The sequence below is a fragment of the Acomys minous genome, assembly GCF_964271855.1.
Source record: "Acomys minous genome assembly, chromosome: 7".
Taxonomy (NCBI): domain Eukaryota; kingdom Metazoa; phylum Chordata; class Mammalia; order Rodentia; family Muridae; genus Acomys; species Acomys minous.
In genome coordinates this window covers 15156665-15173391 of record NC_140488.1, presented here as the reverse complement: position 1 = coordinate 15173391, position 16727 = coordinate 15156665, and the positions used below count along the sequence as shown (strand labels likewise).

General features: G+C 40.4%; 1 protein-coding gene across 1 annotated transcript; it reads left to right on the top strand.

Annotated features, from left to right (window-relative positions):
• Positions 1–5578: 5578 nt before the first annotated feature.
• On the top strand, positions 5579–6121 carry LDOC1 (LDOC1 regulator of NFKB signaling; the record flags this gene model as incomplete). The annotated part of the gene is made up of 1 exon (XM_084789761.1): positions 5579–6121. One exon carries the CDS (start codon positions 5579–5581, stop codon positions 6119–6121), a length of 543 nt encoding a protein of 180 aa, XP_084645887.1.
• Positions 6122–16727: the final 10606 nt, after the last annotated feature.

The window sequence follows — 16727 nt, the reverse complement described above, 5'->3', positions numbered from 1 at the left end:
ACCATAAGGTGATGAAAGAAATTGTTACTAGTTGTTCTTTTTGCCAGGAGGGTATGATGGTGTTTGTCTATAATCCCACTAATTGACAGAGAGAAGCAAGAGGATCAGGAGTTCAAGGTTATCCTTGTGTACATAATGAGATTAAGACCAACCTTTGCTACATGAGACCTTGACTCCAAACAATAGCAACAAAAGTAAAAACAAAGGGGCATAGTTCATATTGTTTCTTAAACATTTTATAATTTGTCAGACTTGTTACACACCTGTAAGCCTAACACTCAGCAATTTAAACATGTGTATCAAGGTTCCAAGTTCTCTACATAGAAGACCCTTTCTTAAAAATTTTTTAAAAATCAATAAATTAAATGATAAAACTCATAACTTACCCTGTATGTGATTGACCATTATGAGAGTGAAATCCAAGTGATACTTCAGCATATTCTTCTGAATACTTATTCAAGAATAAACTTTTTAATTTTAACCTTTGTAGATAAATTTATAGGTACTAGGTTAAATAAGAGAGGTGTAATAACTACATAATAAAATTTAAATGCTGGTAGTAATATAGTGACTGCAAGTCCTGTAAATCTCAATACTCCAGTGAAAAATAATATGTTAGTGCACATGGCACTTTGCAGCTTTCCAGACAATGTCTTGCTCCTCCTGTATCATGTGATGGGGGTCCTGCTGGAAACATTTATGAATAAGGCAACTGAGGAACAAAATAATAAAGCTCAATCCATACAGTTAATTAACACTAATATCAGGAATCAAATTCAGGATTCTTATTTTACAAAAATATTTTCTCTTATAATACATTCCTAAGATTCATTTCAGGTTTTTTAGGTAAGTAGATATGTTTCCAGGAGGAAAATACACGCTTTGTTCAGAAGGGAGAAACAAGTGTGGCGAAGTCATAGGCTAAGTATTTTGTGTATATATGTGAAAAAAGAAAAGGTGGGGCACGCCTTTAATCCCAGCACTTGGGAGGCAGAGGCAGGTGGATCCCTGTGAGTTCGAGGCCAGCCTGGTCTACAAAGTGAGTCCAGGACAGCCAAGGTTACACAGAGAGACTCTGTCTTGAACCCCCCCCCCATAAAAAATACAAGGCACACAGTTTAGGAGCAGTTAGTGTGCTGGTTTAAATAAAAATAGTCCCCATAGGCTCAGAGGGTGTGGCACTAATTTGAAAAAATTAGGACATGTGTCTTTGTTGAAGTGGGTTTGGCCTTGTTGGAGGAAGTGTGTCACTGAGGATAGACTTTGAGGTTTCAAATATTCAAGCCAGGCCCAGTATTGCTCTTTCTTCATGGCACATGCTGATCCAGACATAAAACTCTCAGCTCTTTCTCCAGCACCATGTCTGCCTGCATGATGCCATGCTTCCCACCATGATGATAATAGACTAAACCTTTGACCTGTAAGCCAACCCCAATTAAATGTTTTTCTTTAGAGGATTTGCTGTGGTCTCTTTCTGCTTCTGGGTGAACTCACTCATTATGATAATTTCTAGTTCAATCCATTTGTCCACAAATTTCAGGAATTCCTTGTTTTTAATTTTATTTATTTATTTATTTTTATTTATTTATTAATTTATTCTTGTTACATCTCAACGGTTATGCCATCCCTTGTATCCTCCCATTCCTCTCTCCCTCCCATTTTCCCCTTACTACTCTCCCCTACCCAGATCTAGCCAATGGACAGGACATTCTCCACAGCTGAGTGGAGAGTGGGATATGACTTTCATACGAACTCTGGTGCCTCACCTTTGACCATGTCCCCTGGAAGGGGATGTCTGGTGGCACTCAGAGGAAGGACAGCAGGCTACCAAGAAGAGACTTGATACCCTATGAGCATATACAGGGGGAGGTAATCCCCCTCAGTCACAGTCATAGGGGAGGGGAATAAGGGGAAAATGGGAGGGAGGGAAGAATGGGAGGATACAAGGGATGGGGTAACCATTGAGATGTAACAAGAATAAATTAATAAAATATATTTTTTTAAAAAGAGTGAGCAGAGAGTTCTGAAGACAAAGAGGAAATGTTTTGCTAAAAGAGGGAAGGATGGAGGGAATGAAGCATGAAGGGAAGGTGACAAGAAAGAGAGAGGAAGAAGGAGAAGGGGGAGGGAGAGAGATGGATATTTAATTTTCAGCAGTTGTTAAACTATATTTTGGAGAGGAGGTAATGAAATATTTAGAGTGTTTCCTGTTAACAACACCGTTATTTACTAAAGTTTAACCCAACTATTAGTTTATTAATTTAACTCTTTTAATTAAAAAAGAAAACAAAATTAAAAAATTCCAAACTGTTTCTGGGCACTTTGATAAGCTGGAGAGGATGGAAGACACTTCCTCATTCTTGTTTTTTTGTCCAGACGTCTGCAAGCTGAGCACGATCTTTGTCTTACAAACAGTCCTTTTAAATGGACTTCAGCAAGCTGTCCTCTGACCTCTGCACACACTGCTTCTACTACCATATATGAGCACGTGTTTGTGTAAAAAAAAAGTAGGTGATGTTTTAAAAAATGTTCTCCAAAGCTCCTTTTTGTTCGTAGAGGCATATCTTAATGTCACATGTCCTACTTATGCCTCTCTGGTGACCAAGAGACCAAGAAATATCTTTTTTTTAAATGTTTATTTTAAAAAAGATGACAGTTTGGCTGCTAGCTATATACTGAGGCGGAACTTGGAGCATGGGACTTGGACATAGCAAGAAGCTATGCATCCACTGCCCTTAGGCCTGTTTTCTTGACGCATGCTGTAGTCTAAACCACAATGATGAAGTTAATTAGCCAGGGAAGACTGCCTGCCTTTCCTTTTGACACTTTCACACAGATCTAAAGGAACATTTGCAAGTCACTGACGGGGGAGAAAAAGAATGAGGAAGTCTACCTACACCTTTGACCAGGGCGAATGGTGACAGAAGTCTGATGGGTCTTGACACTGGTATGTGAGCCATATGTCACCTGAATGCTGTTTAAAAGACCACCGATACTGATTTTAAATTGTCTTTCCCACTGCTTTTTCTATTAGCCATCCCCAACTGCCTGTTCTCTCTACTGCTTGCAAACTTGGAAACACTGCTTTAGAATGTCCCCGCTCAGCTCTTGGTATTTTTGAACAGGCTATTACCGGTCATCCAAGATCAAAGAGCCCCACAAACGGATTGCTAGTCCTTGTCATAGCCGCTTTACTTCACCACGTGGTTGCAGGAACAGGACAAACGTAGTCTTGGCCTCCAAAATATTTGAATTTTGTTAAGAGACAGATAGCCAGAAGGGAGGGAGGTTTCTGGTCAGTGTGAGTTTTTTTTTCCCCCTATCTAAAGTATGTCGTAATTTCAGCTGCTGGCACTTGCCTTCTGGTGATGGTGGGCAATCAAGAGCAGCTGCAGTCGTCTATTGTTTTCAGTGCTTCTGTCACCTCCCTGAGCAGTAATTGTTAAAGAGGTATCCTGTGCCTTGCACTGAGGTTTTCATTTAATAACTCATGTTTTGAGGGAGTAACTGTCTATCTCTAATTCCATTTTTATACATTATATTTTTATTTATCTTACAAAGTAAGTAGATTTATACTTAGCTTCTTCCTATATTCTTAGTTTTGTCTATCCTACCTGTACTCTCTCCTCGCCCCCAATCTTCCCAACCCCACTGGTTCTTGCTTTCTCTTCCTTACTAGACCCCCTACTTCCATAGATGACAGTTCAATTTTATTTTAAAGGAGTAAGATTGATTTCAAAGATAGTCTTGTCATTTTTCTTTCCCCAGCCATGATTTTTTTCAAAGGACATATTATTATAGTTAGAGCTAGAACACATTCAACAACTGGAGAGAATTTTTGGACACACTGTTCAGTAACCTCTTTTAATTTTTATCTCAACATCTGCCCCCTTTCCAGACATCTGTGGCGCCCCGCCTCTGGGCTAGCTAACCCCCTTTGCTGCACAGACTTACATTTGAAAGTGGAGGCAGGTGATGAAGTTGAATATTCTGTGGACAAATGAACTAGGGGCGGAGGGGTATAATTTGCTGATAGAGAAGAGAATTCACATATAGATGAGATAGTTTAAGAAGCCCTCCCTCAAAGCAGTATAAAAATGAGTTAGGCAGGTAAAGGGGAAAAGAACGCGTAGAAGGGACAAAGGCCCTGAGGTGAGGCCAGAACTACTCGATATGTGTGGAAATCAGTAGGCAAGGTAGTGATTAGAGCGAAGCAGGAGGCCGTGTGAAGAGGGTAATGAGAGGCCTTGTATTGAGAGGAGCAGAGGAAGAAAATGCTGGAATGCCTTGAGCTGGGGAGTGAAAGGAGCTATCTGGCGGTCTAAAAGTGTTCTGGGGCAATTCTAGAGAGTATATACTTTAAAAAGGGAGGACTGGCAGCTTAGAGGTTAGGGGTAGCATACTGAGAGGAAGGCTGGGATCCAGGTAGCAAAAAAATGACCAGAAGCGATTGAATTTGAACATGTGTTTTAAAAAGCAGACCCAATACGTATGAGCTAAAGCATCCTGAATGAAATATAGTTATCAACAACTCATCACCTTCAGAATAAGCAGACAGAGTTATTTTACAGCGCTTATGGAAGGTTACTACTCAGGAACTAAGGCACTGATAACAGGACAGGAAAAGAATCCATGATACTATGCTTGCACGTGGATACCCCTTGTAGATTTGCAGATCTTTTTAATAAAATTGTTGGCCTTATCAGGACTGAGCTCATCCTCATCCACTGAGGCCAGCAAGGCAGCCCCTTTAGGTGGGAGGGATCAAAGAGCAGACAACAGAGTCCATGTCATAGACAGTGCCTGCTGACCTTATGAGGAGACCCATGTGAAAATCGAGCTGCCCATGGAGTGCTCCCCTTTTCTGAGAATGGGACGGGGGATGGGGAATGGAGGGTGAGAGGGTGAGACGAGTAGATGAGGGAGGGGACTATGATCGAGATGTTAAGTAAATATATAAATTAAAAGTAAATTTTTAAAAATAGCCATGTGTGGTGATGCACGCTTTTAAGTCCAGCAGTTTGGAGGCTGGGGCAGTCAGATTGCTGGGTTCAAGGCCAGCCTGGTCTATAAATTGAGTCGAGGACAGCCAGCTACACAGAGAAACCCTATATCCAAAAACCAAAAAAAAAAAAAAGTTATTTCTTAAACAGAAAGCCTTGTTGAATATTATTTATTATTTATTAATATCATTTATTTATTATTTATTTATAAATAATATTTATTTAATGATACACAGGACCCCTTGTGATTCTTTCAGACTCTGAATCCAAAAGGCCTCCTGCAGCGTGGCCCTCTGTGTCAGAGTTTATAGAAGTTGCAGCTGGAAAAGGCCTGTCCTAGCCACGCCCCCACGCATCCAGCACCGTGTCCCTGCCACGCCTTTCTCCCCCCCCACCCCCACCCCCACCCGCACTGCTGGCGTGTGAGCTTCTAGACTGACCTTGTGGGTGGTGCTTCCACAGATCCCTTATAGCCCAGGGTCAGCATTCTACTGCACACACGCGCTTCCTGCTAGGCTTCTGTGAGCAGCTCCGCGGAGCCGAGTCCAAGCCCGAGTGCTTCCAAGCGGTTCACCATGGTCGAAGAGCTGGTGTTGCTTCTGCAGGAGCTTCTGGCGAGGCACCGCGCCCTGGCCTTGGAGAACAGCCAGCTTCTGGAACAGCTGCGGCTGCTGGTGTGTGAGAGGGCCACTCTGCAGCAGCAGGTATGTCCGCCAAGCTGCCTGCTGTCCTCCCCCTCGAAGGTTAAAGGGGACGGGGGCCTGCTCCCCGCGCTCATCGTGCAAACGCTGTCCTACATGCTTGCGAATCAGGAAAGGTTCTTCAACGATGCCTTGAAGGTAGCATTCCTGATCAGCCTTCTCTCCGGGAATTCCGAGAGTTGGGTGGCGTCTTACCTCCAGAAGCAAAGCACCCTCCTCAGTGATTATGCAGTCTTTGTTGAGGAGATGAAGCAGCAGTTTGGCTGGTATGATGACAACAAAGATGAAGAAGAAGAAGAAGATGGTGATGATGATGATGATGATGACGGCTACTACTTCGACGACGACGATGATGACGGTGACTACGTCTACGATAACGTCGATGAAGGTGATGAGTTGGAAGAGGATAATTGCTAGGCTGGAGCCCCTTTTGGCCTAGATGGGGATGGCCCTGCAGGCCGCCGCCGCCTCTTCCCGCAACTCCCTGCTTGCCGCTCCTGCTGCCTCTGAGCTCTGCCTTTGCATCTCATCCTCTTCCCCGCCAGTCTGCATGCTCCGTCATCCCTTTAGCGTTTGTCTTTGTTCCAGATACGTGCTTGAGTTGGGCCCGGACCTTACACTGAAGTTCAGTGTTCAACTTTAACCAACCTAGGCACCCTTCTAATCTGAACTGTGCTTTGAGCTCCGGCTATTATCCCGACCTCTTAGAACTGGTCAGACCACCTGCGTTCCCGGAGCTGACATCCACTGAGCCTCCAGCCATTCTCCCTCTGCCCAGAGCAGATGCCTGTCATCTCACCAGCAGCACTTATCACATCTCATCTGCAGCCATCCACTTCTCAAGATAAGGACTAAGTAGGTGACAGAGTCAACTTCTTCTTTTCAGACTGTGATTTGGACAGTTCACCAACCCTTGAAAGGGGCCAGTCTTACAGCCTGGTTAGTGCTGTATCTACTCCCAGGTAGATACTCCCGAAGAGAATGCTGCTGGAGCCTGATGTGCCTGCCTGACAGTTAAAATGTTGACATTTCTTTTCTCCTTTGCGTCAGTGTTACACAGCTGTCATTTTTCTCTCAAAGTTGCAGCAGTCTCACAGATGTGTACATATGGACAAGTAGTAGTAAAATAAAAACAAACGAACAGGCGTTTAGCCCAGATCCTCTCTCGTACCTGGAAAAAGCAATGTAATTCTTTCCAATAAATTTCAAATACTGCAAAACTAGAAAAATTGTCTTTTTGTGCTTAAGTGCTGTCATTAACATTCTCGTCCCCTTTATTTTATAGCAATCAGGGAACTTAATTCAATCCCAGCACTTTCACTTTGATTTGTAGGTTGCAGAAGTCAGCTGCCATAGGGTGTGAAAAGCGTTGGTGAGAAAGCATTGCCTGGAGCCTCCAAGGTGGTATCTAAAGGGGTGGCTGTGTAGGGGGCATACCATCTAAATTAGGTCGCTGTGGAGCGTGAAAGGGGCGTCATTAGTAAAGAGACTGCCTGTGCAGGCATATTTATTCCTGGGCTTAGTAAACTTTCCTAACATGGCAGGAAAGGGTTTTTTTTTCTTTTTAATTTGTTCACTTTACACCCTGATTGTAGCCCATCCCCTGTCTCCTCTAGGCCCCTACCTCCCTCATCTCCCCTCCCCCAGTCCTCCAAAAGGGGAGCCCTCCTCCCCTAACATCTGACCTCAGCCTATTCAGTGTCATTTGTGCTACCTGGCAAGGCCGCCCCACCAAGGAGGAAGTGATAGACATATGGACACCACAGTCCATGTCAGAAGTAGCCCCTACTCCCCATATTATGGGACCCACAAGGAGACTGTGCTGCCTATCTGCTACATCTGAGCAGGGGGTCTAGGTCTTCACCATGCATGATCCTTGGTTGGTGCCCTGAAGCACCACCCCCACCCCGACCCCCACCCCCACACCACCCCTGCCCCTGGGCCCGGATTTGTTGGGTCTGGTGGTCTCCTGGTGAAGCTCCTGGTCCCTCTAAGTCCCTCTATTCCCCAGCTCTTTCATAAGACTTCCTGTGCTCCACCCAGAAGTTTGGCTGTGAGTCTCAGCATCCATGCTGGGTGGAGTCCTCTGAATGAGAATTAAGCTTAAAGGCCCCCTAGGCTGGAGTTTGAGGTAGCCTCTCTGGGGCCAAGGGATTCAGAGGCAATGAATTAGTGGGCAAGGTGGGGACTGAGAATAATGCGCATAGCTTGGTCAGTTCATTATATCAGGTTACCTCACTGAAATGAGCTTGGTAGAGGGCTATACATGATAACCAGGAAATATTGTGTTTTTGTTTGTTTATTGAGACAGGGTTTCTCTGTGTTAGCCTGGGCTGTCCTGGACTGGCTTTGTAGACCAGGCTGGGCTCGAACTCACAGCGATCCACCTATCTCTGCCTCCCGAGTGCTGGAATTAAAGGTGTACACCACCACACCCAGCTAACCAGGAAATCTGGGAAGAATCTAAAGTTTCCTGCATCTACCTGAATGTCCTCATTTTACTGTTCTGAAAGCCAATGCAGTCTTAGACCTTTTAGTTAAATAATATATTATATTTTAACAGTTTCAGGAATGACATCACTAAGACTGAAAAAACTCAGGATAAAATGGGATGCTGGTCATCATATGAGTAACCTTACAGGTGTGGAATAAATCAGATCCTACCTATAAGGCATTTGGAACAATGCCTGCTACGTTTTCAGCATACCACAAGCATGGGTGGTTCATTCAAAGCTGTGGAAGCAAAGGCTCAGACAGCAGCTTGCTTGCTATGAGGTTGGCTTTAGTAGGGAAATGTCCAGGTGACCAGGAACCAAGGGAAAAAAAAAAAGGCTGACAGGGCTCTTACAGGACATCTGCCTGAAGAACGTTTTACCTAGTGAATGCACAAAGGTCAGAGCAGAGTCATTTCTGGGACTTAGGACAGGTGTTCACCACCTGGGGATAGGTGGGGGTAGAGAAGACTCAAAAAAGAGGCTAAAGGTTGGGTGGAAATGAGGCTGCTCTGCTGTGCTCACTGCTGCTAATTAAGGATAATTGTGGGTGATTTGAGATTTGGTTATCACTTCCCCCTTCTTGAAAAACATACAAATATACTTGGAAGAGTAACAGATACACTTTAAGACAACATATACGAGGCCATAGAGTCAGTGTTTCTCCTTCACTGGAAAGGGGTGGAAGGGTGTTAGTGGACAACAATTAAGTAAAAGACTCAATGAGACTAAAATCAAGATATTCATTCCAAATTTGAGGCAGGTATGCAGAGGGGAGCTATGGTACATGGGTGAGTGCAGTGCTCTTGATCTCATAGTAGTTCTATGTTGTTGCTGTCAGGATTCCTGGGCCAGAACTGTAAGGATGACTGGCTACAATTTAGGATAAGAAAGAGCCTGTTCTTGACTCGATCTGGAATGAAACCTTTTGTGATAGAAGTTGAGGATACTTAAGACCTGTCTATTCCAAAGCCAAGCAAGTGGGAAAGGGGGAGGGTAATCCTCTGTGGGAAAGGGGGAGGGTAATCCTACCTAGGGAGGCTGCCATGGCAAACCAGCATGCATTTAAGTTACCTACACTATTGTTAGGCCAAGCAGCTCTGGGCTCTGAAATGTGCATTTCCTAAGTACATGCACATGTATATATGAGGCTCTCACAACTGCCTGTGAGCAGACCTGAAGATGTAATGTGGAAAAAGAGGCTATGCTGTGAACTGCAAAGAAAAAAAACTGTGCTATTTTGTTTTCCTTGGAAGCAGATTCTTCTATAAAAAATGATGATATGAGTAAGGGCTCTGCCAGTTGGGGGTGGGGGTGGGGGATTCCTGAAGATGACAGAATAATGAAAAGGCAAAGAAAGAAAAGGATAATATGTCTAAAATTAGAACTCTTCTTAGATGAAATCCATTAAATATTACAAACAAGCAGAAGCTCCTGAATTCTTACTTGACATACTAGTGTTGAAATGGTCACTGAAGTTATACTCCCAGTAAAATAAGTAAGCATGCTAGAATTTATAATCATGAAATAACCAAACATTCCAATATATCCTTAGATGTCATTGTTTGAATAGGCAAGCAATGCCATCTACGTAGTCCATGCGGCCATGCTCTGTAGGACGGGATTTAAAGGTGGAGATTCCTTGTACATGTGATGTATTTGATTTTTTTCAGTTCCTAAATCAATGAAAAGCTCAGCAGTTTAGAGGTGGACAGGCTAGATGGAGAAATTTTGAAATGTAAATGCTACATTTACATTTGAAAAGGAATTTAAACCATTTTCTATGCTCTTAAAGCAACTGAGGAAAAATTAAGAAGTGTATATTGAAGGTTCTTAGTACCCTTACCCTTAATGGTGATATTTCATTACATGAACACTATTATTACTTACTTAGGAACAGAATTTTGCTACAATGGTGTTAAGATACATAATAGCAGCTGACATTATTGGGTAGGTCAAGTGTTTCCCCACAGTCTTAATCTTCTTAGACCCAAAGGTCAAATACCTGTTTAGTGTCCTTTGACAGTGGTGTTAACCCCTTATAGTCCCAAGTGACAATCTGATCTTTCATGTTGCATTTTCCCACCTGCCTGAATCATCAATTAGAAAAAGAAGAAAAATCCCACAATTTTTTTCTTTTTAAAAATATTTTATTAATTTATTCATATTACATCTCAATTGTTATCCCATCCCTTGTATCCTCCCATTCTTCCCTCCCTCCCATTTTCCCCTTACTCCCCTCCCCTATAACTGTGCTACACTATGGATTACTACTCAGCTATTAAAAACAAGGAATTCCAGAAGTTTGTGGACAAATGGATTGAACTAGAAATGATCATAATGAGTGAGTTAACCCAGAAGCAGAAAGAGGCAAATGGTATATACTTATATCTGCATACTAGCCCAAGGGGCATGTCCCATGAATGTCTTCACTTACCAGGAGATTGGGATAGATGTGAGGATATCCTATATGGACTTTAAGCGAGAGAAGCATGGGAGAATGGGGAAATAGAAGGATCCAGAGGGGCCTAGAACTCTACAAGAAGAACATTATGATGGGAGGATCTGGGCCCAGGGGTCCTGCTCAAACTATGGCACCAGCCCACAATTTGATTAATAGTGAGCTTGAAGGAATCATGAGGATTTGTTAATGGAGCAGTCATCCCTGGAAATGAGAGGGGCACAGGAGGATGCAAAGGGCGTTAACAAAGCAGATAAAGTAGGCCATTGTAGCATTAGTTGAATGGTCCCTTTTGTGCACACAGAGGCTGGTGACTAAGTTATGATCAGTAACAAGTTAATTTTTCTTATGTCTTTTTTTCACAACATGCACATATTACCCCTCCCTTAAGGACCAATGATGCTGTCAATGAAATTACAAGAATATGATGTTTATACTTTACCTAGTGCCCATATTTTAGATGAATAGAACAAATCATGCAGAATTATCTAGGCAGCTGAAGACACAAAATTGTTTTACTGGCTTGTTGTTATGCCCCTTTAAAAGCTTTAATTTAAAAACAAATGTTGGTAAAAGAAAACAGGGAATTAAACTTCAGTGAGAACTGAGTAAATTTTATTAATAGATTTATCTGTTCTCTAAATACTGACAATTGTACTGATGTTTTGCACTTTTAGAACCCCCCCTAAATTGAACATTTATATTAAAAGTTGAACGTGGTGGTGATCTGGAGAGATGGCTCCTTGGATAACAGTGTTTGTTGCATAAGCAAGAGGACTTGAGCTGTGGGAGGCTCAGAGGTCCCTGTACTCAGAGATAAGCACTTTCCAGCACCCAGTCACATCAAAAGCTGTGTGTGTGTCTGCATGCTCACTTTTAATTCTAGTGACAGCTGTCAGGGGCAGAGACAGGTGAATCTCTGTGGTTTGCTGGCCACTAGCGCATCTCCAAACTTCACTTAGAAACCTCGTCTTAAAGGAATAAGCAGAGTAATAAAACGTGACACAACATCCACCCTGGACTCCATGTGTGTATATGGAAGCAGGCAGAGGCAGCCCGCCCCGTAATGTGCATGCATCACACACACACACACACACACACACACACACACACACACACACACACACACACTTTTCATACATACAATAGCAGAAAGGTAGAATAATGCAATGAATCCTCACAGGCTCATTTTCTGGATTCAAAAGTAATCTTTATTTTTGCTTTATTTATCCATTTTCCGTCTTAGAATTTTCATGAACTGTGTTGCATCATCCAGATACCAAATAAAGTCATTGACTAATTTTGTGTGTTTTATAATAAAGCCTTAAAAACATAAATTTAGTGATCACACTTACTAAAATTAAGAACAGTTTGATATTGTTTCTCAACCTGTTTTAATATCATCAGTGTGTGAAACATGTTTTGTTGTTGTTTGGTTGGTTGCATTATGATCCTAAAAATCTTAGTACACTTAGTACTCACAACTTAGTAATTAACAATTGTTCCCCTCTCTCTCTTTTATTTCTGTACAAGTTATTCACTGTGGAAACTAGGTTATTTGTTCATGAATCTTCTGTATTTAGTATTTGGCATATGCCTTTGATATCTTTGCCCAATTTTTCTTGGGTGAGGGTTATTTTCCTGTCAATTTTATAAAAGTTTTTCTTAGTGACCTGTGATATATACTGTATTTTGTCATTAGATCTTTAAACTTCTCCATGTTGTCTCAAGCTGTTGTGAAAATGATTGGTACACTTCCATTTTTCTGTTTTCCCATCACTGTACTGCTAAATTTAGTTGATTGGACTATTTTGCTTACAAGCGCTACCCTTTGATAGTGAATAACCTATTATTATTATTATTTAGACATGAATGTTTAACTTTTATTCTTAGTCATAAAAGTCAAGGTATTCAATATATATACAAATGCTATTTCCTTGCCAGCTTTGCTAGAGGTATCACTTCTGTCAGCAGTTTAATGATAGCATTTTCTTATGGCTATAATTTTCACATTGCTTCAATTTTCATATACCAAATAAATGTATTAAATAGTTTTTATTACCTTGCCCTTACTTTACTATTTTAAACATTTCTTAGTTATAACACAATCCTGAGATTTACATTGACCAGTATTCAGAATGTGAATGACAAAGTTACACAAAATTTATGGGTTGAACTCTTTAGTTTTAAAAATTATTTTTGAGCTTTTTCATTACATTTTTAAAAGGCATGTAATGTATGTTGAACATATTTGTGGCTTTCCACACAATTCCACCTATCTATTATATGACCATAAAATTGGGTAACTACAAATGAGAATAGGCCTACCTGTACTCATTTTCTTAAAATGATATGACTTCACTCTTCTTTAGAGCTGAAAACAATTTTGTTATGTGCATATATACAAAATTTTCTTGCTTGATTCATTTGTTGTTATATCTCAATTGTGTTCACATTTTAACTACTATAAATATTGCTTCAGTAAATATCAATGTACAATTATCTCTGTGATATTTTTACTTGAAGTCTTCATGGTGAATACCCAGGTGTGTTATATCTGGGGCATATGAAATATCTACTTGTATTTCTTTTTAGAAATTGCCGTACAAATTTTATAAAGGTTGAGCTAGTATACATTCTCCTATATCACAAAAGCTGTGGCTGTATGCAATGGGCCTGCACAGAACTGGACTATGAGCAGTCGGTTCTGAATCAGGGAGTGACTCATCAGGTGCTACTGTTCCCTCTGAACTACTTGTTAGTGCCCGTCTCTGGGGTAAGGGCAGTCATGATCTTCAGTTTTGGAGACATGGAGGAGCCCATCCAAATATGACAGATAACTTTAAATCAATAGTTATCCAAATGTCTCCGATGAAACACAATGGGTGTCATTTATAAAAAGGAAAGCCAAAAAACCAGCAATTACAAAATCTAGAGTATGAGAAGGGAGGGAATTTGTGGGGAGTGGAAGGGTAATAAAGTTGAGATATATATTAATTCATTGGGTTATTATAATAAGACTACACATTATACATGTATGAAATTGCCAAATAGCAGCCTCCAAAAATTAAACAGAAAAGGTAGTGTGTATAGGCACCTGATAAAATTGAAATACAAATTAGCTGTACACATCAGTGTATTAGTCAATAACAAGGGAATCTACACCAAATACACACACACACACACACACACACACACATACACACACACACACACACACACACACGTACATTTAGTATAAAGCCACTTTGGTTTTTGGTAGATAATCTGTTCACTGTATGTTTGTATTCTATTTGTAAGTATATTATTAAAGATTTTTGAATCTACATTCATGTTCATCAATGATATTAGTCCATGATTTATTTCTTGTGTGTTTTCCTTGTTTTGAAATTTAGAGTGATATTGCCTTCATAAAATGAGTGTGGGGGTGCTCCTTTTGTATTTACTTTTTGGAATAATTTAAGAAAGATTGACTTTAAATCTTTGAAAGTTTGAAAGAATTCTTTTGTGAATCTATCTGTTCTTTAACTTTTTATTTCTTTAGCTCTGATGCTTTCTATTATAGATTTGATTTTGGTGGTTTGGATGAATTTAGAAATTCATCCATTTATTTTGTATTTTCCAATTTAATACAAAGTACAGGCTCTTAAAATATTCCCTTATAATATTCTGAAGTTTTTGGTACCTGTTATGGTTTTTTTTTCATTTCATTTCTATCCACGTGCACTTCTCAATCTTACTCATTTGTTCCTAAATGTTTTTTAAAATTATCTATTAGTCTTATAATTAGAATTTTGATTTTATGACAGTTCTCATTTTCTTCCTTTGCCCAATGATGCTAGTTTATGATTCCCTTCTGTTTACTCCTGACTGTTCCTGAAGTTCATGCTTTTGCTTTTCTCTCTTAACTGGTTTCTCCACATTCTTAAACAATAAGATATATGATGACAGCAGAATTGCACATCTTTTTTCTTCAAAACATTTTTTGATGGAGTTTTATTTCCTTTTTCTCACCTGTCCCTTTGCCTGTATGGCTATGTTTCTGGAATCTTTTCACCATGGTTCTATTTGATAGTATTGCTACTTGTGGCAGTTTGAATAAAAATGACCCACACAGGCTCATATATTTGAATGCTTAGTCACCAAGGAGAGGAACTATTTAAGAAGGATTAAGATGTATATCATTGTTGGAGTAGGCATGCCCTTATTGGAGATTTTAAAAAGCTCACACCAGGCCCAGACTGGATCTCTGTCCCTCTGCCTGTGGATCAGAACGTAGCTCTCAGCTGCTTCTCCAGTACTATGCCTGCCTGCTGCCATTTTTCCACGTATCATGATAGTGGACTAAACCTCTGAAGCCATAAGAAAGCCCCCATTTAAATTCTTTTTCTAAAACAGTTGCTTTGGTCATGGTGTTTCTTTCTTTTTTTTTAAATATACTTTGATTTTATTAGACATGTGTAAAACAAACTACATACAGCAGGGAGAACCATGTGACAATCATGAGAATACTGAGTACTATATATGTTACATTCATAGTGACTTGGCCATCTGCATTCATCTCCTTTGAAGTAAGTGTTTTTCCCGTCTTGTTGGGTCCAGATTTCCAAATGAGATTCAATATCTATCTTATCTCAACTCTAAGAGCTTAACTTCTTTATCTTGATCTAAAACGATCTTGTCCCCTAACCAGCTAAACTTGGTTGTAGAACTATATTGTCTTGTCTTCAATGCCCCTCAGAGACTTGAGAAGGAATAAAACTTAAATTTCTGAGTGAACCAGCAGTGTGGGTTAGCAGTTTTCAAAATGTACAAATTGACTTAAGACAGTTTACCTCCTGACCAGTCCCCCAATACACTGTCGACGGCCGCACTCTGCCAAGTCAGGGTAAGCAGGTTCTCAATAGTTCCTGCCCTGCAAACAAGTCTGGCAGAAATATTAGGTCAGAAAGCTGAAGATGAGGTCGTGGTGTTTTTTTACAGCAATAGAATAGATACTACTGTTTCTCAGTAAGAGGGGTTAGATATTAACTTGCTATGCTTTTTAGTGCAGTCTCTAGCAACACTCCCTGTGGTAGAAATAACTCAATGAATTCTTCATGTTTTGTAGAGATGACACAGACTGATAACTGTCTTGCTCCTGATGTTGGTTTTGTTTTGTTTTACATCAGTTAACAGATCATCTCAGCAGCACTCTCCTGTCCACTATAGACCTGGATGAATCTGAATAACACCTGACATTATTTTCTGGAGTAACAAACTACTCTTTCTATTTTTACTCCTGATGCTCAATAGCTTTGAAGTCTAAATAATATAAGTAGCATGTGTTCCTTGGATGTGTGGAATGAGATGAATTGAACAAGATTCACCTCTGGGGATGCAAGAAGTAGGAAAATGTCAATATCTCAGATTACTTTATCATCAACAGCTGTGTGTATGTGTTTTCAAAAGCAAGGCCAGTAGTTTTCCTATCCTTTTTACAATAAAAATTGTATCCCACTCTGGAGTAAGAAGAAAAATAGAATATCTTTTTGCTCATTTTGGGGGAAGAGAAATTATGCATTTACAAGACCTGATAGGTGTGGACCAAAAAAAAAATATATCTGACTTACTAAAATAAAACAGAAGGATTAAACAAGAATCTGAAAATGTTGGGCATAATGATGCATGCCTGCAGTTCCAGATACCAGTGAGAGAGGCTGAAGTAGTAGGAATGCACTTTTGTGGCCAGCTTGAACAGCATAGCAACACTCCTATGTTAAAAATACAGGAAAATTGTCTCCTGTGCCAATATGTTCCAGGCTCTTCCCCACTTTTTCTTCTAAGTGACTTAGTGTCTCTGGTTTTATGTTGAGGTCTTTAATCCACTTGGATTTGAGTTTTGTACAAGGTGACAAATATGGGTCCAGTTGCATTTTTTTACACATAGACATCCAGTTAGACCAGCACCATTTGTTGAAGATGCTATCCCTTTTCCATCAAATGGATTTGGCTTCCTTGTCGAAAATCAAGTGACCATATGTGTGTGGATTCATATCTGGGTCTTCGATTCGATTCCACTGATCAATCA